Here is a 26,142-nt window from a genome sequence, read left to right as displayed (position 1 = left end):
CTCCTTCCCATTCCAGCCAAGTCCAGTTGTCTTGATTGGCAGTCTCAAGAAGAAAGGAAGAAACTACTGGAATTGTGCACCGTGAATGAAGAAAGTCAGGTGAGACTGCATCCTGTTTACAAGGAAACATACAAGTTCTCACCAAACTAGGAAGACCTTGATCAGTTTCACAGCGCTACAATTCTGCTGTTCCTTCTTTCCCAGAGAAGATTACAAGCAAAAATGGTCTTACCAGACCATTTTTGGGCAAGTCTTACTTGCCTAAGACTTGGGTCTGTGACATCAAAAACAACAGCAGAGAGAAAGATGATGTCCAAACTTTTGAAGCCCAGAAGAACTCTCAGTCCTTGTTCATTTTTATCTTGTTATAATTTGCAATAGTAAGAGATTGGGAGTTTGTCATCTGTTTTGGAGTTTCAAATCTCTGTTTATGATTCATAGGAACTTCTGCTGTGGAATTATACCATTTGACCTGGTATTTGACTGAGTTCTATTTGCTGGAATGTTGCATTTTTTCCCTTCTAGAATCGATCATATACAAATGCATGTAATGTTTGCCTAGTTATTTTCTCATATTTTAGGAAAGCGGTACTTGGCACATAGCAATTTGTTTTGATAATCTCTCTATTTACATTAGGACTAGGGTTGCTTACAGGCGCTGCTGATTCTGTTGAACTATTATCATTATGTTAGATGATCATTTATGTTTCCTTCCAGTAAATTCTAATGACATTGCTCATTGAATGTGATTACTCATTCTCCTGAGAGTATTAAATGGGTGTGAGCAGAGCTGCCATACAAGGAAGATTGTATTCATGTGGAGTATCTTGTAGGTGGGGTTGGGAAATTCTTTCCCATGCAATGCCACAGGGTTACTACACAAACACAGCACTCTTTCTTGAAGTCCAAATGAGAATCCTCAAAGAATCTCTGAAGAAAATTTGACTCTACTGATTACCATCTGTTGGTGACACTCTGCTTCAATTATTCTTTGTTCTGAACTCCAAGGACTCTTTTAAGCTCTACAATGTCTGGCAGATTGAGGAACAAAGATAAGGGAGAACATGCAGAAACTGGTCAGAGGTAAGAAAATTTATTTACAATTTTTGGCAAATTACCTGAAAAAGGCAGAAGAAGATCTTTTGCTGTGCTGTATTATTTCTGATAATTTTACTGTATTTTCTTACTAAAAGTTTAACAGTAAAATAAACAAATATCATCATTTACCCCTTGAATGTTAGAGATATTTGGATATGTTCAGATTTCGTAGTAAAGATGTCAAAATTTATCTGAGTTCTTTTGTCCACAAAACTGGAAGACAACCGTTTTTATTAAATTGGATTTTTTTTATTGTATTGTATTTTATTTTATTTTTTTTATTATACTTCAAGTTCTAGGGTACATGTGCATAATGTGCAGGTTTGTTACATATGTATACTTGTGCCATGTTGGTGTGCTGCACCCATCAACTCGTCAGCACCCATCAATTCATCATTTATATCATGTGTAACTCCCCAATGCAATCCCTCCCCCCTCCCCCCTCCCCATGATAGGCCCCGGTGTGTGATGTTCCCCTTCCCGAGTCCAGGTGTTCTCATTGTTCAGTTCCCAATTGGATTTTAAATCAACATAGAATGCTAACTCTATAAGCTTTGAGGTGTGAAACAACTCAGAAAGGCATACTTTCAGGGAAGATATTGCTCCCAAATCCTTACTTCCATCTCTCTTTATTTTAAAAGTATTTCACATGTCTTGTTGAGGGAGATTTTACCTTCAGATTCAAATTCATGATATTGCTGCTAAGTATAAAGAGGACAACATGCCAGGAGAATATTTTCCTTAGCAACACTATCTCAGTCAATATTAAAAGGCAGGTCCTGATAAAGTAATTTAAAGATAGTTTCCTAAGAGTGTCAATAAATTTGATTTGTTAAATACTTCATAACTTTTCTTCTATAATAAATGAAGGTGGTGATACTATTCATAAATTTCACCTAAGAATACTAATAAGAGGTTATGTAGAGTTACAGTCTAGGAAATACCTGACTTGGATACATGTTGGCTACAACTCATGAGATGCCTCGAAAAATTCATTTCTAAGTTAATTGTTTAGAACTCAAAATCTTGACATATATTGGTGAGGCTTATGAGTCTCGTTAAGTTATATTGAACCTGAAGCATTATTAATAGTATTAGTTTTAAAAATACCATTCTAGAGTTTATAATAGTGTTTATTATTTTATATTCAGAAGGGAAAGGAGCTGTCAACTTTAGTAGTCCTGGGTATTAGTAACTCTTCACTTCTGTCTAAGGCATATTACTACACGGATTCAATGAATAAGTGGTTGGGGCTGGGAAGCCAGGAGTTACCTTTCCAGTTGTCGTAGTATACTGGAAATCAGGGCAGTTGGCTCACTAAAAGCCCTGAACTTGGGTTTCTCTACACTGTTAATATAGAAGGATATATAAGTCGGGGACTTTTTGGAAATGGCTTGAGGAAGGTGGATGTTACTAGTTGGATAAAAAGTTGAAATTAGTCCATTTTACATGACACTATAGTCAGAACTAAGTAATCATTCATTATAGTCTGATCAAAACTTTCATGAAAACCAACTAAAAATTCAGAATTAAGTATTTTAAAAAGTTTACAATGCATTAAAGAGCGAGCAATCAAAGTGGGAATATTTAGGGGTGGAGGATGGGGGACAAATAAAAGTAGCCACAAGAGCCACCTTTCCCTGTAATCCCAGAACTTTGGGAGGCCACCGGGGGTGGATCATGAGGTCAAGAGATGGAGACCATCCTGGCCAACATGGTGAAATCCTGTCTCTACTAAAAATAGAAAAATGAGCTAAGCGTGGTGGCAGGTGCCTGTATGTAGTCCCAGCTACTCAGGAGGCTGAGTCAGGAGAACTGCTTGAACCCAGGAGGTGGAGGTTACAGTGAGCCGAGATCACACCACTGCACTCCAGCCTGGCCACAGAGTGAGACCCCGCCTCAAAAAAAAAAAAGAAAAAAAGAAAAAAAAAGCCACCTTTCATCTTCATCTTTAGGGTTTTTCCTAAGCTGGATGAACTGGAAGACCATGAACTGTTATGGTCTTACGTGGCTTCAGACTCTTCCTAATGTGGGAAATCCAATAGGATACTCTTCATAAAGCTGATACCCCAAAGGTATTCAAGGACAATTGTCTCAAACAATGGAGCAGAGTTAAGGGGAAAAAAGCTTCCCAGAGGATTCATAGCTACAAACCACATTTCACATGAATGGTCTGAAGAATTTCAACCTGAGAATTTAGTATTTATGGTTCTGAATTGCTAGTGATCCCAGGCATCTACCAGCAGTAAATTAGTATCTTCTCCAGAGAACTCATTTTCATTTCAGCTGTCACTCAATTTCTACATATAAAGTTCTAAGGATCACATAACATGAAAAGAAATCACATACATAGAAGAAATCAAGGGACCATAAGTAAGAACAAGTAGAAAAAAGATCAGATAGTAGAAGCAGACCCACAAATGCTTCAGATATTGGAATGTTTAGAAATATAATTTTAACTATGTATATTAAATGTTTTTAATAAATTAAAGAGAGGCTGAAAAAATGAGTTAAGAGAATACAGATTTGGAAAATAACCAAACAGAACTTTAGAAATAAAAATAACATAAATTAAAAACTAAATGGATGACCTTGACAGAAAATGAGACAAAGCTGAAGAAAGAACTAGTGAACAGGAGAATATTTTTGAAATTTTCCAGAATACAGCCTTGAGAGATAAAAGAGAGACATACTATAAAAGAGATGTTTGACAAACATGGAGGGTAGAAAAATACATGTGTTATCAGAGTCCCAGAAGGAATGGAAAGAAAGGAATCCAGAATTTTCCAGAACTGATGAAAGTCACCAATCTAGAGTCAAGAAAATTAAAGAAACCAAGAAAGATGGATGAATAATCTACAACTAGATACTTCACAGTGAAACTATACAAAACTAAAGACAAAAAGGAAAAATCATAAATGCAGTCAGAGAGAAAAAAACAGATGACATTTTAAGATTACTTTCAAAGTTCCAATTGTTACTAGGGAACTTAGAAGATAGTGTAATGATATTGATAATATGCAGAAAGAAATAATAGTAAACTTTGAATTCATCATTGAAAATATTTTTCAAGAATGAGGGATAAATAAATGCATTCCAACTCAAAAAAAAAAAAAAAAGGGGGGGGGGGGAAAGAATTTTAGGCAGAAGAAAAGTGATCCTAGATGGAAGATCTAAGATGAAAATACAAAAGAAGGGCAAAGTAAGTAGTAAAGTTCTGAGTAAATCTAAACAAACATGGACTGTATAAAACAACATTCAGAATGCATTTTTGGAGGGGATTTTAATTTTGAAGGGGATTTTAGAGGTCCTGGTATTGTTTGAAAGAGGGTGGATATACTTGTGAACTCTGGCTTTAATCAGTTAAAATGTACCTATTAACATTTCTAGGATAACTCCTAAATGAATAGAAACAGAGTAAATAACTTCCAAACTAGAAGAGGTGGGGCAGAAATGAAAGCATAAATAATAATCCTAAAGAATGCAAAAGTGAAAGAAAAAAACAGATCAGAAGAAACAAACGGGAAGTACAAAATTAGATGGCAGAAATAGATTTAAATTTATCAGCATTTTTCTCTCTCTCTTTCTCTCTCTCTCTCTTTTATTTTTTTTTAAGACAGTGTCAACCAGGCTGGAGTGCAGTGGCATGATCTTGGCTCACTGCAACCTCTGCCTCCCAGGTTCAAGCGATTCTGAAGCCTCAGCCTCCTTATTATCTGGGACTACGGGCTTGCACCACCCGCCATACCCAGCTAATTTTTGTATTTTTGGCAGAGACAGGGTTTCACCAAGTTGGCCAGGCTGGTCTTGAACTCTTAGTCTCAACTAATCTACCTGCCTTAGCCTCCCAAAGTGATGGGATTACAGGCGTGAGCCACACGCCCAGCCTATATTTGTCAACAGTTTTAATACATGCAAATTATCTAAAAGTTTGATGTAAGAGCCAAAGATGATCAGACTAGATTAAAAATCAAGATTAAAAATTTTAGATAAATTTGAAACATGTGGTTTAGAAAGTTTGAATGTAAAGGGATGAAAAGAGATATCCTAACACCAGACAAATACTATTCAGAAGAAAGCTGTTTAGAATCTAAGGCAAAAGTATGATTAGAGGTAAAGAAAGTAACAACATAATGATGAATGGTTGTATTTACTGGGTAGATATAGAAATTATAAACTGATGTGTCTATTATTACACAGCCCCAAACTGTGTAAGGTAGAACCTGAAAGAACTATAGGTTGAAATAGAAAAATCTACCATCATGTTAGGATATTTAAACTCATCTCTCCCATTAACTGAATTATGTGAAGCAGATGCAAATTCAGTAGTAGAAGATGTTAACAATACAATCATCATATTTGATCATGGACATATATTTAGAACACTGTACCCCAAAGCTGCAGAATATATATTCTTTACAAACCACATACAACATTTAAGTCTGGAAACATTTAAAAAATTAATAACTTATGGACCATGTTCTTTGACAACAATACAGACTATGTTCTTTGACTGGTATGGTCCTGAAAACTATTAGTATTAATTGTCGAATAGGAAATAGCATTGCTGAAATAGGATCTTGGGAAGATTTAAGACTAATTTGAAGGTTTGCCCTTTGTACACTTCTCTATCAGTCATATAGGAAGTTCTACATAAAATGGGTATTACTAAAGTTATACCATTGATTTCATTAAACCTATTACCAAGGTTTAGAAACACTATTTGTTTTCTAATTTTTTTAACACTTCATGCATGTAAATCATGTACACCTCTGTTTCTATCCCTTTTACTTCAGTAATATCAGAACAGATAAATCTCTTCATTACGGTCAGCCTAAAAGCTGGCTTGAAAAGATCTGCTTTGGGAAGTGAATGTGTAGTATTTTTCTCGATATACTTAACATAAATGGAATGAAGAACAATTTTATACTGTGCAAGGGTATGACTGTCATTTTTAAAAAATCCAAACAATGGATGAGGAAAACAATTGTATTATTATCTTCTCACACCAAATTAAAAAGCCCTCAACATGGTCACCCCAAGTAGGGTTCCTTTCTTTGGAACTAATTAATTATAACGAAAGGAGAAGTTTGAGAAATTCAGTAACACTTGGGGCAGAAGTGGCTTTTAGTTTACGAATTTTTTTTTCAAGGCTTTGGAGTATGGTCACTTATGCAGAAAAATCTTTATTTGGGAAAAGAAAACTTATGTAGTATAGTTTGCCTAATTGTGAAACTGAAATTCATAGAATAATTTCTCAAAAGATAATACAAATTTGCAGCACCTTTTTTTACGTGAACATCACACTGCTCATGTGATATACAAGTAATAATTCCCATTTTACAAATGTAGGAACCGAGAAACTGAAGTGTCTCACCCCAAGTCAAGCTATGACAACACTTTATGATAGACACATGTTTTTTTGGTTTCCCAGTTATGGCCCATCCTCATTTTTGACTAATACACCCATGGCTATACACTATTTCTCATTTTGTTGACCAAGTAGCGCCCAATTTTGGTAAGAAAGTTTAAGGTTGTATAACTGAGTGTAACTTCAGGTTCTCTGACTCTAAGTTTTTTAATTCTTGAGACTCCTTTTCTGACTTTTATGTCTCATGACTCACACTACATTCATACCACATTTGGTTTCCTCTCATCATCTTAACTTCTGCATGAATAAAGTCTGAAGTAACCACCTTTTGGAAGAAACACTGTGGCTATGTGTCAAGGGTGGCAGTGTTAGCTGGGAGAAGGCCTTCCCCAGAAGATCTCTGTGTAAGAGCCTGGCCTTCCACAATCATTTGAATGTCCATCATAAGACTTTTTCTACCTTTCTCAGTAGATCCTAAATATGACACAGCAGAGGAGGAAGACAGGCAATATAAGGCAGAAGTAAATAATCAGCATCAGATAGACCTAGTGTGAACTCCAGCTTTGCCATTACTCCCTGGTTTCTTCATCTGTAAAATGCTGATGAAAGTATCTATCACACACCTACGGCAAGTACTGGGTGAGAGTGCACATAACCTGCTTCACATGTGCTTTAGGGCTGTGTAAATCAGCCCCTCCCACGCTTATTCAGTGGTGCCCTCCCTGAACCCGCCTAAACTGCCAGTCTATGAGGCCTGCGACTATGTACATGTGTTCAAAACTTAGTCCTTGGTTATTACTGCAGTCTGTGGTACAGGAATGTCTGCCTCCCACATGCGCAGGCAAGTGGGGCACTACCATTTGGCTACTCGACAGGGCTATTTAGCAGGTGCACATGTCTGAACATTCCTGAATCAGGAGGGGGTAGCTCTGGATTTCAGAGAGCTGTAACCAGGCCACAGCTGGAGTGACGCAAGAGCCAGGGGCATCAATTTGAGCTCTGAATTTGCAGTATGAAATGAAAGGAACCCAAGTCTGTGTGTACGTGTGTGGAAAACACTGCAGGTCGAGGTACTTTTCCAGGTACTTAGCCCTTTGTGGGGTTGCAGCCCCGATGCCCTGGAATCTGGACTGGACCCAGAAAGGAAGCCGGTTGGTTCATGCTGAGGACACAGGGGGCACCTTGCCTTTCTGTCTCGGTGGCAAAGCGGTACGTGGGCCATACCGGCAGGCACTAGCGCTCCCCCTGCACCCTCTGACCGCCCGGGCGCGGGGACCTGGTCCCCGCCTCCTCCACAGTCTCCGACTTGCGAGCCGCACGGCCCAGGTGAAGCAGCCGGGCGCGTCCCCGCGCGCCCCTTCCCCCTCCCGGCGACTTCCTGATTTGCAGAAGGTGCAGGAGCCGCAGCGGGCGGCCCGGGTCGCAGGAACTGAAAGGCCTCAGCTTTGGTGGCGGCTACCGGCGGAGACGGGGGCGGCGGCCACGCCGCTGCTGCTGTCACAGAAAGGCTCTGGTGGGTGGGGTGGGAGGCGGGGAAGTGCCGGGGGCGCAGCCGACATGGGCCCGCCGCCGCCGCTGCTGTGAGCAGCCTCCTTCCCGGTGGGGCCGCCGGCGCGGGCGGGGGCGGCGCGACCCTCGCGCGGCCGGGCTGCGGGTTTCCAGGCCAGCGCGCGGGGGCCGGACGGACAGCCCCACACCGACATGTAACCATGGACTGCAGGACCAAGTGAGTGGGGGGGCCCGGGCGCGTCGGGGGCGGGCGTCCCTCGGGGGCCCCTCCCAGCCAGCTCGGCTCCTCAGCGCCTCCGCGCTCAACCGGCTCCCCCGGCGGCAGAGGTTGGCCGGGCGGGCTGGGGGTGCCGTCCGGCCCCCAAGCCTCTGGCCGGCCGGCGGGACGGCGCTAGGCCGCAAAGCCTGCCCACCAGCCCTGCGTCGTCGGCCCCGCGGGGTTGGCGCGGCTCCTCTCTGAGTGGCCACTAGCGCCTTGTCGACGCCCGCCTTTCGGGGGACAGGGGGAGGCCGGGCGGCCTCTGACACCGCCGCTGAGGGGTTCTCGTGCTTCCCCTGAGTGTGTCAGATGTGACTCTCCTGGGGCTGCCTGTGTGCGTGTGGTGTCCGGGAGGGAGTCAGCGTTGAGGTTAAGAGATTATTATTCCGAGTGCTCTCTTAGCATTAATATAACCGTTTTTTCTTAAGTCTGTTAGTTTTGTCTTGGATATTTTCTTGTGATTCTGCTTATAAAATTAGATTGGTCTCTGGTGTTTCTTTATGCAGGCACTGTAGATGCATGGTTCTTGCAGAACGGTATCCAATTAGAGGGTATTTTTATGTGTGCGCTAGAGTATTTATCAACGACTATTTTGCTTCAGGAGATTAGGGAAAAAGCAATTTTAATAACGGTGGTGATTGTATTTCTAGGTATCTTAGAGGCATGAGTTCTGTATTTTTCTTCTGAAACTTAACTTTGGAAAGAATTCCTTCTTACTTTGCTTACCCACCCTTTACTACCTCCTTCTCACAAAGTTTAAAATAATACCATGTATATTTGTGTTATTGTGAAAGGCCGTTTGAATTTCACAGAAGTAAAACTGAGTCAATATTTAACTTTTACACCTAAGAGAGATTCTAAAGAATATTAGGGAAAGAGGGAAATTATGTAATAGAATTATTTTCTTCAGTGTGTTTGACATCGTGGGCAGGATAAGTGAATAAAAATAGTATGCTTCTTGACATTAATTGTTTTAAGAGGGAGGAAGTCATCTGAGCCCAGATTATTCCCATTGAAACACTTTAGTAGTGGGAAGGCTGAGAAAATGTATATTTGCAAGTTAATTTATATGTCTTGTCACTTCCTATGTTTCCAGATTCATGTCTTGTAAGAAAAGCTTTTAAAAAAAGAAATGGTTTTTTTTTTTTTTAAGTCAGAGCTGGCATTCATTTCTTGAAGGAAGTACGTATTAAATACAGCCAATGTACAAAGGCACTAAGGTCTTGTTAGCAGGAATAAATGAGATATTAACACATTGGCCGTTGTGGTACCAGACCTAATCTTTTACCTTATGATGGAACGAGAGATTTGAACAGCAATGTTATGAAGAAAAAGTGTTTCAATAGATTTCAGTTCACTTTTAGAAATGGGACCAATGTTGCTTTGAAATTTTGCTAATATGGCAAGTTTGTAAAAAAGTCAATCACTTCTGAATTAAGCAAAGCAAACTTACAGTTTCTAGTGGGAAAACCTAACATGGAAGCAGATGGCTAGTTTCTCCAAAGATAATAGATAAAAAGAAGGCTTTTTATTTTGTTAACCTCAGAGTTATGGATAGTTTGCTACTTTAAATATGCTTAAGTACAGTAAATACATTTCAAGAAAAGTATATGCAACATATCACATTCATGGAGCATTATAAATGTTTTATGGTGATCTAGAACTTGGCAGGTGGGACCATGTATTCATCATTTACACTTACATTGCACGTCCTTTGGAGAGAGCCTGAGAGCCTGTGTCAAACTCTGTTGGCAGGGTATAATGACACTTAGGGACACTCTGGCTTTTAAATTTGATCCAATAAGATAAAATCAATACTTTGCATTTTTGTAGCACTTAGTACTTATGAAGTACTTGCACATATGTTATTTGATTTATAATCCTCACTGTTATGCTGTGAAGTGGACGAGGCACCTCATAGGTAAGGGAAAACAGTCTCAGAGGTTAAATGCTTTGCCCCAACTTTCAGAATTCCTAAGTCTAAGGTCTTTTAAATTGCTCAATTGAGAAAACACTTGCATTGTTATTTCTACTATACTGTAGTAATATAGTTACATTAAATGTATTGAGTCAAAAACAAGATTAGTTTTAGAATTAAAATACAAATTTCATAGAGATGTTCATTTGTCATAGGAAATTAATTTAAACTTTTTCCTTTTAGGGCAAATCCAGACAGAACCTTTGACTTGGTGTTGAAAGTGAAATGTCATGCCTCTGAAAATGAAGGTATGTGTCTTCTGTGTTCTGTTATTTGACAAGGTCTCTTTTTTTTGGCAGGATCTCATTCTGTTTCTCAGGCTGTGTAGTGGCATGATTGGGGCTCACCGCAACCTCTCCTTTCTGGGCTCAAGTGATCCTCCCACCTCAGCCTCCCTAGAGCTGGAGCTACCAATGCACACCACCATGCTCAGCTAATTTTTGTATATTTTTTTTGGAAACAAGGTTTCACCATGTTACCCAGGCTAGTCTCGAGCTCCTGGGCTCAAGTGATCCACCCACCTTGCCCTCCCAAAGTGTTGGGATTACAGGTGTGAGCCACTGTGTCCGGCCTGTTCTGTTAATTCTTAAAATAATTGATTGAATCTCTCAAAGCAAGTGTTAATATTGTGGGCTGCTGGAACATGATACTAATAGGAAAATAATACTACTAAATGTGTATCTTGCATTGAGTGTCTCAAGTTGCTGGTAATAAAATAGATGTCAAGTCTTTGCCCTGGGATTGTAAAAATCATGAATGTTGTCTGTGCAGCTTGAATTTCAGGTGTCTGTTAAGCCCATATAACTTACAACTCAACTTCACCATTCATTGATAAAGTTATCATTAGTTTTGGTGAAAGGGCGTGTCTTTTCATTTTCTTTCATTCATGTTTGGAAATTTAGTGTATTTTTTTAAACATTAGTGCACATTCTCCTGCTAGTACCAATGGAAGCTACACCGCTTCCCTTCTGATGTTTTCAGAATGCAGAATGCAGACTGAGTAGCCCCTTCTGCTGGATTTACTCCAATAGCACAGCACTTTTGGAGGGAGGTAAACAATACTGTGAAATTACTTGGAAGGGTTTCAGCTGTCAGTTCTGTACAATTTCCTGAAAAGACGAGAGCATAGTAGTTTAATGTCATGATTTTCATCATTTCCGTCCACTTTTGTCATTTTGTATATTGTGCTTGTGTGTAGTAGGGGGCACAGTTAGCAGACAAGAATAAGGAATATCTTTCCTTGCCTATTTTCTTTTAATGTGTTCTTGCATGCTATATCTTTCTAGATACTTATGGTATATGTCTTTACTTGCTGTGTGCTTAGACCCTGGATAGCATGATGATTAAGCATAGGGGTTTTGTGGAGACTGGTTGGCCATCCTAAAGCCTTGGAGGAAAGTCTGCTGACACTTTTAGCTTCAGAAACTATCCAGCAATTACATACTCAAGTAATTTGGAGGTGCCCACCTTAAAATAGAGAAGCCCAACCCAGTTGTGGTGAAATAGGCATGGCTAATTTTAGTATGAAGTCACACATTGTTGGTTCCACCAGCCCTACTACTGTACTCCTGGTCTGTTTGAACTGCAGCTGTGGTCAGGTTTGTCCATTGGCAAGGAGTGATCCTAGGTTGTAGGGAGCCTTTTCTGGTTGATGAAGTTATCTTTTATTGTCCTGTATGTAGTAAAATTTGTCCATTTGCATTATTTTGAGGCCCAACCAGGTTCTCTTTGAAGAATGGATATATTAGGTAGAATGGATACTCAAATGGATACATTATATTTTCAGCTCCATTTAATTCTGTTCTATAGTGTGTTTATGGTATGAGTTAATCTAAAATATACCTACCACAACATTACTGAAGGTGTGTGAAGTAATGCTCATCTGATACTGTTTGTAAAGGCATGGCACAGTGACTCACACCTGTAATCCCAGTACTTTTGGAGACCGAGGTGGACAGATCATTTGAGGCCAGGAGTTCGAGACCAGCTTGACCGATATGGTGAAACCCCATCTCTACTAAAAATACAAAAATTATGCAGGCATGGTGGCCCATGCCTGTAATCCCAGCTACTGGGGAGGCTGAGGCACGAGAATCACTTGAACCGGGGATGTGGAGGTTGCAGTGAGCCAAGATAGCACCACCACACTCCAGCCTGGGTGACCAAGTAAGACTCTGTCTAAAAAAAAAAAGTGTATATGTATATATATACACACATACATATGTGTGTGTATATATGTGTGTATATACATATATATCTCACACAACAAGCTAATTTCATTTGGAAAATATGGATTCTCTAATTTTAAATGTGTTTTAAAGTGATCTTGTTAAAAGATCAATTTGCCTTATATAACACCCAGTCTATGCATGCCTCAGAGAGATTGTGACCTTTTTATAAAGACTTTTGAGTGGTTTACTCCCTTCTTCGTCTTTTCCTCTTTTCCACTTTTCATGAACTAGTTATTCCAGTTTGTATCTTCTACTTCTACCCTGCTTTAATATTATACCATGTCTTTTTGCTGTTGTTATTTAAATCACTCTTTTTAAGAAACATCTTCATTTGTATTTTAACAGTTTATATCTAGCTTGGCAAAGTTGTAAATATGATAAATGGTTAAAGTAAATAATGTTGGCTTCTCTGTAGGCTGCAAATAATCCATTCTATATGGCTAATTGGCAGAAAATTCTGAAGATATTTAAAAAAACTAAACTCAGCCATGTAAGAAGCAGTAACCTTTTTTTTATTGTGACTTAAATAGTATGAACATGGCTAATATTTTCAGATCTAACAAGTAATAACTGTAATCAATAACTATAATAAATAATAAATGATAAAATAGTAACTATAAATAATAAAATCAATAACTATAAGAGGGCTATGAAAGTAAATTTTTTTTGCCAAATTGAGAGATTGATGTTTCTGTAATATTTTATCAATGTTCTACTTTATAGCTAAATCTTAAATAGAAAAATATATGAAAATTATTTTAAAAGTTATTGGAATCCTCCTATTTAACTGTTAGTACCTATTTGTTTTAATGAGGCTCTGATATGTGCTTGTTTAAGGTATGATAATTTTTTTTTTTGCTAACATTAAATGAGCATGGGTGAAATTCTTAAATAGTAATAGACTTGGAAAACAAAATATATAAATTAGGTTGCTTTGGAGTACAAACATAAGGTTGGTTTAAATAATAGAGAAACTAGAGAAATTTGATATAGTTCATACAAGAAGTCATCAAACATCCAGGTGCTTTCTGCGTCTCATTTCTGCCACTCACAGTAATGGTGTCATTGGAGGGCTTAGATTCCTTGTGGTTGTAAGACTGTCAGTGGAAGTTGGAACTCTGCTTTTTCGTTTGTGACTCTGGGGGTGACAGACACTGGCTTTAAATTTCTCTATTTAGAGTCAGAAAGTTTCTTTTTCCAAATCCCCTAGAAAGCCTTTCCTTAGATCCTGGTAGCCTAAGTTGGCATGGGCCTGACAATTCCTGAAATTATCACTGGTGGGGTAGAGGTAGAGGGGTGGGTGGCAAGACTATTGTGATTGATTTATTTAAATTGGCAATGAATAGATGTTGAGAAATCAATTAAAATGCCTTTGTTAAAAAAACTCTCAGAATATTTATTTTTTGATGACTGATCAAATAGAAAATATATTTAGAGTAAATTTGGTTTATACTAAGATTGGTGATACTATGTTAAGGTATTTGGCATGCTTCTCTTGTTCATTTTTAATGGATAAGTCTAAATGCTTTCATTTATCCTGAATAACTTAGATAAGTATCTTCAAAGACAGGTTGTTAATTAAATGTTAGTTAACAGTGTGAAATGACATTAGCTTTTAAAACATGACTTGATAAAACTCTTCTGGTAAGATTGTGATGTTTATCTGATCTACTGCCATTTGTACTTGTTTCAGAGGCATAATGTTGATTTTTTTTTTTTTTTTTTTGAGAACAACACATTTCAGAACATTCTGGAAAATAGCTTGTTAGTTTCATATGGAGCACTCTACAAATCTAAAAGTATGCCATGAGAGGGGTTGGTAGTATTTCCCTATAGTGTCGCCTGCGTGTTAGTAGAATTTGTTCTGGTGGTGTCTGGGTGTCTGACAGACTGGTTGTGACATTTTTTTTTTTTTTTTTTTGGTGGAGGTTTCCCTGGCAGAACAACCTCCCAGTAACTTCTGCTCCAGCTGTCCAAGAGTGAAGTGCCAAAATTGAGATCTTAATGCTCTTCCTGGTAGATTTCCAAGATAATTGCTAGTGTTCTTCTTTTTGTTGTCTGTCTTTCTTCCAGCAGGCAGGGAAGTACAGCCAGCAGTGATGGCCTCTCCTCAATTCTGTTAACAGAAGTCATTGTTACCATACTGTCCCCACCTTCCCCAAACTGACTTAATCTTCAGGGAAATGAAAAGTAACTTTTCGTCAGTAAAAGACTGGGGATGCCTCTAAGCATTTCTCTTCTGGGAAGTGGCCTTGGTACACTAGCTTTCTCTTTTTTTATTTTGTTGATAGTTTATTCCAAGTAGTAATAGGAGCAGTAGTAGGGGGAGGAGGAGGAGGAGGAAAAGGAGGAGGAGGAGGAAGAGGAGGAGGAGGAGGAGGAGGAGCAGCAGCTGCAGCAGCTAGTATGTCGTACTTTTTCTGTGCTGGGCACAATTCTGGGTATTTTTCATGTACTAACTATTTAAGCCTCACAAAAATCTTATGATATAGGAAGTGCTTGTTTCCATTTGGCACATGAAGAAACTGAATGAAGAACAGAGAAATGATGAAACTTGCCCAGGGTAGTCTGTCCAGAGTCTATATTTTAACTGCTGCTTTGTTGACTCCCATTGCATAGTGACTTCATGTGTATAGGTGGTTTTATCATGTGAGGAAATATTTGAGTATAAGCTGTATGTGATACAAGTAATTTTTTCCAAATGGGAATACAGTATGTTCCCTAAAATTAATGAATCCAATGTAATCCCACCTAAAACAATTATTGAGTTTTTTCTTTGTGGTTGCAGACCCTAACTCATTCCATTTCCCTCCCTATCACTTTTCATTTTTAGGATTTGCATCTTCATATTTAGTGAATCTTTGATCTAATAGTTCTGGCTATTTAATAGTAATTTTAAAACATCTTTAGCAAGTCTTGTTTTCTTTATTCCTTTCTTTTTACCTAGAACAGTTTCTCTTAGGAACAAATTCTTCTTTGCTACCAGCTTTCTACTTTGATTTGCCTATCCAACCCAGTATCGAATTATCAATTTTTCTTATCTGCAACTTATGTTAACAGTTTAACTGCCTTTCACTTTTTTGTTAAATTAGAACCTTAAGCCAAAGAATTCTAGTGTCCTCCATGCCCTGCACAAGAAAGGTATTTCTAAACTTACTTTTTGGAATTGGATAACTTTTTGTCTATAGTGATACTCTCTATACTAGACTCTGCAACGTTTTGCTTCTACTTGGTATTTTAGCACTTATTGTATTCTTATAGATATGTTTAATATGGTCATTTAGAGACATATTGATGTGTCTAAATGTGTGTTTGCCCTGCTTGAGATAAGTTCTTCATGAATCACAACTTATTAATTTGTATTCTTAAGAAAAAACTTAACACATCTGACATGTTGAATGAATATTTACAGAATGAATAAAAGAAACTGGGGCTGGATGCAGTGGCTCACACCTGTAATTCCAGCACTTTGGGAGGCGGAGGTGGGTAGATCATTTGAGGTCAGGAGTTTGAGACCAGCCTGGCCAACATGGTGAATCCCTGTCTCTACTAAAAATACAAAAATTAGCGGGTGTGGTATTAAGCACCTTTAGTCCCAACTGCTTGAGAGGCTGAGGCAGGAGAATCCCTTGAACCCAGGAGGCAGAGAGAGATTGCAGTGAACTGAGATTGTGCCACTGCATTCCAGTCTAGGCGACAGAGGGAGACTCTGTCTCTAAAAAAATAAAAAATAAAAATAAATTGGACCTAACTTAATGCTTGGCCATTGAATAAATGAATGTTGATTAAATTAATCCCCAGAGAGCTGCTTGTAGAAGTGATTTTAAATGTGTGCTGAAGTGGCAGTACAGGGGTATTAGAAATAGAAGTCCATGTATGTCTTGGAATGGGCTATTTTGGAATACCCCATCCTCAGGCTCTTTTCATTCAGTGCTTATGTCTCCTTTCCTCTCCTCATACCAAAAGATTTATAAGAACAGTTGCTATATATAATGTTTGGGAATTTATCTTAAAACCTATCTATAACCTTTCATACCTACTAAAACCCAACAAAACTCTAACATTTAGAACCTTGATGAATCATACAGATAATAAAGTAGGTTAGGAGGTATTGCATTATTGTCCAACATGGAAAAAGTCTGAGTAAAATGTGGTTACCATGATAGTTGTGTTTGCTGTAACTTTGTGTTCATTTAAGAACTCTGAGTCTCTGTCAATTCAGATGCACTAGGATAAATTAGAGTAATCCAAACTGTATAAGCTAAATTGTTGAAGAAAATGAAACTGTGACCAGGCATGGTGGCTGATATCTGTAACCCCAGCACTTTGGGAGGAAGAGGTAGGAGAATCCCTTGAGGTCAGAAGATCAAGACCAGGCTGGGCAGCATAGTGAGGCCCCCATCTCTATTTAAAAAGAAATAAAATGAAACTGTTGTATTCCTTTATACTGCTAGCCAGGAACAAAATGTAATGTGATTCTTCAGAACCATGTCCTTGGGTTATGCCCTTCTTGATTTATATAGAAAATAGTTGAGAATAAATGTACTTTTATATATGGCTTGGGGCATTACATCCTCCTTCACATAGCTGCCTGCAAGTGTAAAAAGCAAATCAAATTTCACTGTTCAATATTTGTTGATTATTGCTTTCATAGGCGTGTTGCAAAGTTTACATTTTAATGGTTTGGTTGTCACTTTCTCATTAGGTAGTTTCATTTGTTTACAGGTTCTTTATTTTTGCCACTTTAATCTAAGGTGACCTCTTGGTTTTTGATGTTCATGATTTCCACTGTTAAATGTGAGAGGCTGCTTGGCCTCTGCTGCAGATTTCACAGTGGTATGCTTTAAGACTGTTGTTTGGTCACTGCTGGGTTGCCACAGTGCGAGTTTGTTCAGGTTTTTTCTTATAACTGTTTTCTTGACTTTCAAGGTGATATGTTCCTGATGTGCTTTTGATAATGTTCTCTCATTTTCAGATTTTTCTTAAGCTCAGATAATATATTCTTTTTCTCTAAATTTTCATGTTTTATTTGCAAGTTAGAGGATAATAATTTACTGTGTACAGTATACATTTTAAAGTGTTCATATAATACTAGCAATAGACATGTTTAGAGTGCTTTACGTAGATGGCCATGGTATTTTAGGTAACAATGAGAATATCACATTTGAGCTCTTTGATTTTTAATCATTTCCAAAATAATCCTTCTTCCCTGGAAGTAAGCTTAATGTTTAACATTGAAAAACTTTTCCCACTTTCAAACTCTTGATTTATTTCAAGTAGTAATTTAATTTTATCTATAGAAAGTAATGTCTTGGTTCACGTTTCTGTGGTAGGTCAGTCATTGGCCTTGTGGGGGAACTTGCTAAAAGGTGGTCCTGACTTGACCTTTTAGAAGTATTTATTTAGGAGATTGTGGTACTAATTCTCATGACGTTGAATAAGAGAAAAGTAGAGTAACAAAACTCGAGTTTCCTTAAAGAGCACTTAGTGTAATCCCATGGAGTGTGGGGGGAATTGCTTTGATGCCTTTTACAATTCCTGGATCCCCTCTGCTGTCACCTTGTAGGTGCCATTATCATCATGCTGCCTGGTGACTGGTAAAAATTCTCACAATGAGCATTATATAGGCCTGCTCCACTAAGGTTACCCCTCTTCTCTTCTCACCACTTTTCAACAATTTTTTTTGAGTATATTGGTGTTACTTAAAGTATGTATCTGATTAATTAACAGTGAGGTGTGAACAACTGATAGACAGCTTTCAGGGAAACATTTATTTTTATTTTTTATTGTGTATTTTTAAGGGAACATTTTATTTTTAAAGAAAACTTTGTAAACTCAATTAAAAAGAAGCAATGTTTTAATGGAAAGATCTGTTGACTAAGGGTCAAATGTACCTGTAACTGCCAAATTCTGGTTTCATTTTACCATTTTTCCACCATATGTATTGATACTCTTGTAATTGTGATTAACAACTTTAGTAAGTGTATATTTAGTCAGAGTATTAATTCAGTGAACTTCATAAAGACTTGTTTTTGTTGCTTAAAGTGCCTAGTTAATGAACTAAAGCTATAATGTCATGGTTTCAGAACCGTATTTTTCAATTTATTTTCTCTGATTAGGCTTCCAGTTAGATGTTCTACATAAGGAATAATAGAAACTATTTATTTGGCATTTATAGTATGTCAGAAAATGTGCCAAGAGCCTACAGCTTCCATTTATCTTCACTTCAACTATAAAATTTACAGACTGTTATTCTTTTCAAAACATAAGGAAATTGAGGCTCAGAAAGGTTCAGCAACTTGCCCAAAGCACACAAACTTAAGAGATAAGACTAGGATTTGAACCTGTGTCTGGTACTAGAGCCTGAGCTCTTAACAATTATGCTGTGCTACCTTTAGAACAGTCATATTTTTCTAATAGCAGTGAAATCTTCTGCAGCAACTTTAAAAAGCCACTCATCTTAGCAAATCCCTGATTCTAGGCTTGATCAGAATTGTTGTGATACTCTTAACAGACATCAGAAGAAGAGCTTAAACACCATAGGAAGTATTCAGACCTCTCATTCCTTCAGTGAGTGTTTCTGAGTGCCAATTGTGTGCCATGCACAGATTAAATGCAATTAAGATGGCATTCTTGAAGGAGAAGTGTCAATTTCAAGTGAATAATTATAAGAGTAGTAAAGGCTGTGGTAGAGGTTGTATAGTGCATATAGCACTGAAGTACGAAGAAGGCGCCTAACTCAGCTCAGTGCTTAGGGAACAGTAGAGAAGTGGGGAGATCCTGAGGTAGTTGTGAGGTAATGGAGAGACAATTGGGTGTCAGGTGGTTATCTTTTTCTAAAGTTAATTGGAGTTTTACTTCATATTCTAAATCTTGTGTGAACAATTAAGAGTAATTTGCTTTTGGTATAAATAGTTGCATCTGATGAAGAAGATAAAGAATCTCTCTGTTACAGTGTAACTTGCCTTGGCAGGGGATTGTTGCGTTCAATTTTGTTTACTCAGAGCCTAAAACAGTGTCTGACCCGTAATATGTGCTCAGTGAATATTTGTTGAATTGTTAAACTGATGAAGGTACTCAGATGGATTTTAAAGAAAAGGAATGGAAATTGTGTAGGGTATTATGGGCTTAATAATTGTTGCTAAATTCCTTTCTTTTTTAAAAAAGTATAATTACAGTATTAAACAGGTAAGATTTGTTAAAGTGAAGCTTCAGAAATTAAAAAAAAATATGTAAAAAGAAGTGACAAAATTATAACTCACTGCAGCCTCGAACTGGGCTCAAGGGATCCTCCTGCCTCAGTCTTCTGAGTAGCCAGTACTACAGGCGTATGTCACCATGTCTGGCTAATTTTTTACATTTTTTGTACAGGTGGGTTCTCATTCTGTTGTGGAGGCTGGTCTTGAGCTCCTGACCTCAAGTAATCCTCCTGCCTTGGCCTCCCAAAGTGCTGGATTACAGGTGTGAGCTACTGCCAAGCTGATAGATGTCCTTACAAGGTGGTGATTTTATCTTTTTTCCAGAAGAGGGATTGTTGGGTCCTATAGTAGTTCAGCAGAAGAATGGATGAAGAAAATGTGGTGTGTATACATATATGCAATGGAATATTATTCAGCCTTGAAAAGGGGTAGATAATGCTGTCTGCTATAACATAGATGGGCCTGGAGTACATTATGCTAAATGAAACACATCAGACTCAGGAAGAACAATGTTGCATTATCTCACTTATATGTAGAATATATATTTTTAAATACTCAGATACACAGAGATAGAGAATGAAATGGTGGTTACCATGGTTGGGGGTAGAGGAAATGAGGCAAGGTAGGTCAAAGGATACAAAATAGCAGATATATAGGATGGACAAGTCTAGAGATCCAATGTGCAATGTGAAGACCAAAGTTAATAAAATTGTATTGTGTTAGGGATTTTTATTAAATAAATGGATTTTAGCTGCTCCTGTCACAAAGAGGTATATGAGATGATAGATGCGTTAATTGACTTCACTATAGCAACCATTTTACTATCTATATGTATTTCATCATGTTGGGCACCTCAAATAAACACGATACAATTTTATTTAAAAAGCATGGTGGCGGGCGCCTGTAGTCTCAGCTACTCAGGAGGCTGAGCCTGGAGAATGGCGTGAACCCGGGAGGCAGAGCTTGCAGTGAGCCGAGATCACGCCACTGCACTCCTGTCTGGGCAACAGAGTGAGACTGTCTCAAAAAAGAAAAAAAAAAAAAGTTGCTGACTAATACATCTTTTGGAGTCTGTCTCGTGGAATTTATAGTCTGTCTTGTGCTCGGTCTTTATTGTCCTGATTTATGTTGTTTACTGGATTTCAGGCTTTTAAGGACAAGTACCTCTTTGAATCTTTTGCAGATTTGGGGATTACTTGAATGGTGTTCAATGATTACTTGCTAAGTTATATTGTTATTAAAGTGAAATTAGTAAAAGATTGTTCTGATTATCAATACTTATTGAAGGTTTCTTAAATCTTAAAAAAATTTGAACATAAAGAACTTTGAAAGCTTGCTGATTTTTGTCATCACAAGCAATGGGCACTTTATTTAAAAAAAAATTTTTTTTTTTTTTTAAATAGAGCTGTTGAAAAACCACAAACTGTAACTTTGTAGGCAGAACTGGTAAAGATCAAGATAGAACCTTTTCCTTTTTCAGTTCCTTCTTAATTATCACTTGAATCTGAAGAAAAGCACACAACAACCAGTTTAGTTCATCTGATAGCCTTCTGCGGATATATGTGATTCTAGAAATTACTCATTAAATAATTTTATCTTGGTTTGATAGCAGAAATGCACCAGCATGAGGTTGTGTTTAGTATTCAAATTTACTATTAACTAGAATTAAGCAGTCCTTTAAAATTTTAATCACCTGGGTAGTTATAAAAACTTAGCTGACTTTTATTTTCTTAAGATTATCATCAAATTAATTATAACTTATTTGAAATTAACTTATATGTTTATACAGAAAACATGGTTCAAATGAAACCCAAATAAGTTCAAATGTGTTTTAATACATGGGAACATCATATGTCCTCAAGGTCTATGCATTAAAATTATAGGTGCCCTTAAACTTGGATGGAAGTGGTTCAGAAAGGATTCTTTTTTTCTTCAAGATTCCAGCGTATTTTAGATATGATATTTGGAAGAGGAAGTAATATAATATTTAGAAAATATTTTTGAGGGTCTTCATCATTTTTACTCATATATAAATTAAAAGAGCAATTTCTATTTAATAATTATAAGCAGCTAATGAAGTTAATTTTTTTGGTTTTTAGAAAATGTCTTTAAAATTTTTTTTTGTTCTTATTACTTCAAGACTTGAGAACTAAGTTTTTGAGTCTTAGTTTTACTATGAAATGTGTGATTTTGTTGATGAATACCTACAGAGTAATCACTGACAATAAGGAGCAGCACAATTTCATCAAGATTATGTGTTGGTTCTGTTCACTATGTACAGGTTTAGACATGTTAGAGAAGAAATAAAAAGCTGAAAACTGTTATGTACGAAAATACTAGCTTCCAACTTTTAATGATTACAGTAGTGTTTGTTAGGGACATTGAATATATACCCTAAACAGTGGACATATTGAAATGGAATGCTAGTTGAAAGACATTTTAATTTGTAAATATTTGCCTCATTTTAGCTTAATAGTTGAAGACATAAATGAATCCACAGTCTAATGTTTAACATATGTCATTGTTCTAAATTTTGCCTTTGATAGAGCTGATATAGCTGTTTAAAATTCATTGTAAAACCTATTACGAAACCCATTGACTAATAATTTACTCTTCTTGGGGGATTATAAAGTCTTTTGGTAATTTTTTTTTTTTTTTTTTTTTTTTGAGACAAGGTACACTCTGTTGCCCATGCTGAAGTGCAGTGGCATGATCTTGGCTCACTGCAACTTCCACCTCTTGGGCTCACTGTGATCTTCCCACCTCAGCCTCCCAAGTAGCTGGGATTACAGGTACATGCCACCATGCCCAACTAATTTTTGTAGAGATGGGGTTTTGCTATTTTGCCCAGACTGGTGTTGAACTCCTGAATTCAAGTGACCTGCCTATCTTAGCCTCCCAAAGTGCTGGGATTACAGGTGTGAGCCACTATGCCTGGCCGGTAATTTTTTGATTCATTTCCCTCAGTAATTGTCCAGATTAACAATGACTATTTTGTTTATAAATGGATATGGAAAGAAAGAGAGGAGATGGCATTCATATCAAGTTTTCTACCTTAAACCTTGCATCACTTACTGCTATTTTCTTGTGATCTACTCAAAATATTGATGAAAGCATTAAAAATGTTCGAAGTCACTGAACACTTCTGGAATGCCTTCCAAATCATCAAGATTAGAATTGCCTTCTAGTTATCCTATACATTTTAAGATGGCTTACACTTTACATTTTCAGGGTATCTTAGTTCTTCAAAAATGTATAATTTACACTGTGTTTAATATATATGACAGACTAAACATATAATTTAAATTTTTTTTTTTTTTTTTGAGACGGAGTCTGGCTCTGCCACCCAGGCTGGAGTGCAGTGGCCGGATCTCAGCTCACTGCAAGCTCCGCCTCCCGAGTTTACGCCATTCTGTAGCTGGGACTACAGATGCCTACCACCACGCCCGGCTAGTTTTTTGTATTTTTTAGTAGAGACAGGGTTTCACCGTGTTAACTAGGATGGTCTTGATCTCCTGACCTCGTGATCCGCCCGTCTCAACCTCCCAAAGTGCTGGGATTATAGGCTTGAGCCACTGCGTCCGGCCTTTAAATTTATTTTAAAACAATTTTAAGTATGATTAAAGTCGATCTTTTTAAGATATGGCTGAATTGGTCAAAACACAAAAAGTATTTATGTATTACTGTTAAGGGATTTTTCAATCTCATTCTGAGTTAAAACTTAATTTAAAAGCTGGTTTTGAGTGGAGTAGATTGAGGGTGCTTTACCTGGTTTACGGGGAAGAGGTGAATAATTTGCTGCTCTCTAAGAGGTATCTTTCTCCCACATACTTATTTTTAACCCAGAAGGATGTAAGTGTTGAATCTTCTCCAAATAAAGGGGAGAACAAAGGTCCTGTCTTCTGCTTGTGGGATCTGTAACCAGAAACTTTGCAACTTCATCTGCATGAAGGTGGTGCAGATACTTTCATTTTGGAATTTGTATTTTTGCCTTGTTTCACTTTTATCTTCAATGTATTTGGCATCTATTTTTTCATTCATTAGATGTTTAATATTTTTATATTACTTTAAAATGTTTTAGCTTAATTCTTTAGTTTTTAATTTTACTTTTAATTGTATTTTGCTTTTTATTGTTTTATATTAATTTCTTTTATTTGGTTTTTAAAAAGTTTTTATTTTTAAGAGAAGTATGTAAGGCCGGGTATGGTGGCTCACACCTGTAATCCTAGCACTTTGGGAGGCTGAGGTGGGTGGATCACATGAGGCCAGGAGTTCAAGACCAGCCTGGGCAACATGTGAAACCCCATCTCCGCCAAAAAATACAAAAGTTAGTCTGGTGTGGTGGTGTGCACCTGCAGTCCCCAGCTATTTGGGAGGCTGAGGCAGGAGGATTGCTTTAACCTGGAAGGTGGAGGTTGCAGTGAGCCGACATCACACCACTGTACTTCGGCCTGGGCGACAGAGAGAGACTCCATCTCAAAAAGAAAAAAAAAAAAAAAATTAATGAAATACTCTATTCTTTGGGAAAAGTTGTGCTTTTTCTTGTTCTAATTAGTGTGCCCTTTGAAACTTTTTCCTTTTTAGTGAAGAAACAAGGAGAGAGAATATCATAAGATGCAGCAGACACATTCTAATAAAACTAATACTTAACGCTTTGATGGACTGTGAATAGGTAATTGAATCTCTGTTTCAAGGTGAACAGGAGTAATGGTTTTGATGCCATGATTTTCTAAAAGCCTGAACTCTGGAATCCTCTTACAGATAAGACAGATATTTTACCTGTTAGACATCATGGTGGAATGGGAAGATACTGGACCGAGAGTTGAAATATAGCTCTTGGTACTGGCTTCATCCCTTGTTAGATGTCTGACTTTGATCAAGTCCTTTAAATTTTATTACTTTCATTTTTCACATTTGTAAAATATTTGCACTGCATATCTCTAATTGTTATGAGAATCAAATACCTAATAGCATGAGAATGCTTCGTAGATTGCACCATGTAGATATAAACTTTTATTTGGTTTCTGCGTTGTGGTTGTTAGCCGTATGAAAAAAGGTATGATCACTTCAACAGAAATTGTTAGTAAAAAGCTTTCCTCCTATTTTGATGTATGTGATCAATCTGGAAGATAGGAATGCTAAAGAAAGGTCACATAGTAACTTCCAAGTCCCCTCTTTAATGTTGCAGAAGTGTCAGGAACAAGGAGGATAGAAGACACTAACATATTTTGCACTGTGATTAGTGAATTTCACTTTGAAAAGGATATTTAGCAGAGAGTAAGTTTGTAGTACCAAATCTGACAGCATCGATATAAAGATTTGGTGAGATGTAGAGAGGTCAAACAGGAGTTGAAAATTACAATGTGACTTTTCTTTAGCATTCCTTTCTTCCAAATTTTTCACGTATACAACTTCACCAGCAAAGTGAGAATTCCATATATGTGTAAGTTTTCAAATTTCTAAGAGCTAATATTTTTAGGCTTGAAAGTTGTTAGAATAGAAATAACATTGGGCTTATATCCTCGAAGGAATGATGATGAGTTAAGATTAAAGATGGTATTACGCAAGTGTAGGGTCCTCAAAGGAAATATTAGTTGAGTGGTATGGTGTAATTGGTTGTGAGGTCTGTGTAAACCAAAACTAAGTATTGCAACTTGTGAATGATTAAAAAATACAGAAAATTCAAGGCTATCTTGTTGGTGACATTTGAATTCCTACATAACTTTCTTGAGTGAATGCTAAATTTAACTCCAGAAATTATCCTTGAAGCAAGATTCCGTTATGTCATTGATATAAATCTCCTTTTTATAGGTAATTTAATCATGTTGATGAAGTTTATATTTTGTTGAATTAATTTTAGTTATGACACATAGAAAATGACAATATTTGTATGGTACTTCTGGGCAAATGGACTTCATGCAATGATAGGAGGTAAATGACCTGGGGTCTCCTAGGGTTGAGGGGATCAATATGTTCAATATCTTCTTACCCATTAGAGAGGCACAGGCTGGGATGTTCTCTTTATGGTTTCTTTGGTGAGACTGGCTTTTTGTTCACTGCTTTTGTTCACTGTTGTTCTATACTGCTAGGTAGGATGGCAGAACTCTAGAGTTAGATTGGAGTTAGAAATTGGGTTGGCGTTCCAGCTGAACCACTCTGAGCCTGTTTCTTTGTCTTAAAATGAGAACAGTTATGATCCCCCTTCTCTTTCTTCTGTAAACGTGTGATGATCAATAGAGATAATAAATTATATGACTATGCTTTTAAATAGATGGTTATTTTTAATATAATTTAAGCAAACTGCAGATACATCTCTTTTGTCACTTGCAAGAAGAAATAGATTCTTTTGTTTTATATACATATATGTGTGTATATACATACATATATGTGTCTGTGTATATACATACTATATATAGTGTACATATATATAAATATATTTAATATATAATGGCATAGTGTCACAGTATATCAGTGAGGGCTTCTGACTCCAAAGCTAG

The 26,142-nt window shown here is 37.3% G+C and overlaps 1 protein-coding gene across 3 annotated transcripts in view; it reads left to right on the top strand.

Moving 5' to 3' along the window:
- The first annotated feature begins 7,765 nt into the window (after nt 1–7,765).
- DENND1B (DENN domain containing 1B) overlaps nt 7,766–26,142 on the top strand; it is a 267,493-nt gene continuing 249,116 nt past the window's right edge. Inside the window, exons 1-2 of one of the 3 annotated variants that reach the window (XM_023224713.2) lie at nt 7,766–8,195; nt 10,399–10,463. In XM_023224713.2, the coding sequence (XP_023080481.1) occupies nt 8,179–8,195; nt 10,399–10,463 (82 nt within the window). In that variant the 5' untranslated portion in view covers nt 7,766–8,178. The remainder of the gene's footprint in view (nt 8,196–10,398; nt 10,464–26,142) is intronic. The other 2 variants (XM_023224711.2, XM_023224712.2) reach the window with 2 other exon arrangements.

Source organism: Piliocolobus tephrosceles, chromosome 1 (assembly GCF_002776525.5).
Source record: "Piliocolobus tephrosceles isolate RC106 chromosome 1, ASM277652v3, whole genome shotgun sequence".
Classification (NCBI taxonomy): domain Eukaryota; kingdom Metazoa; phylum Chordata; class Mammalia; order Primates; family Cercopithecidae; genus Piliocolobus; species Piliocolobus tephrosceles.
The sequence above is the reverse complement of the archived record's forward strand: the minus strand, read 5'-3'. Positions and strand labels throughout refer to the sequence as shown.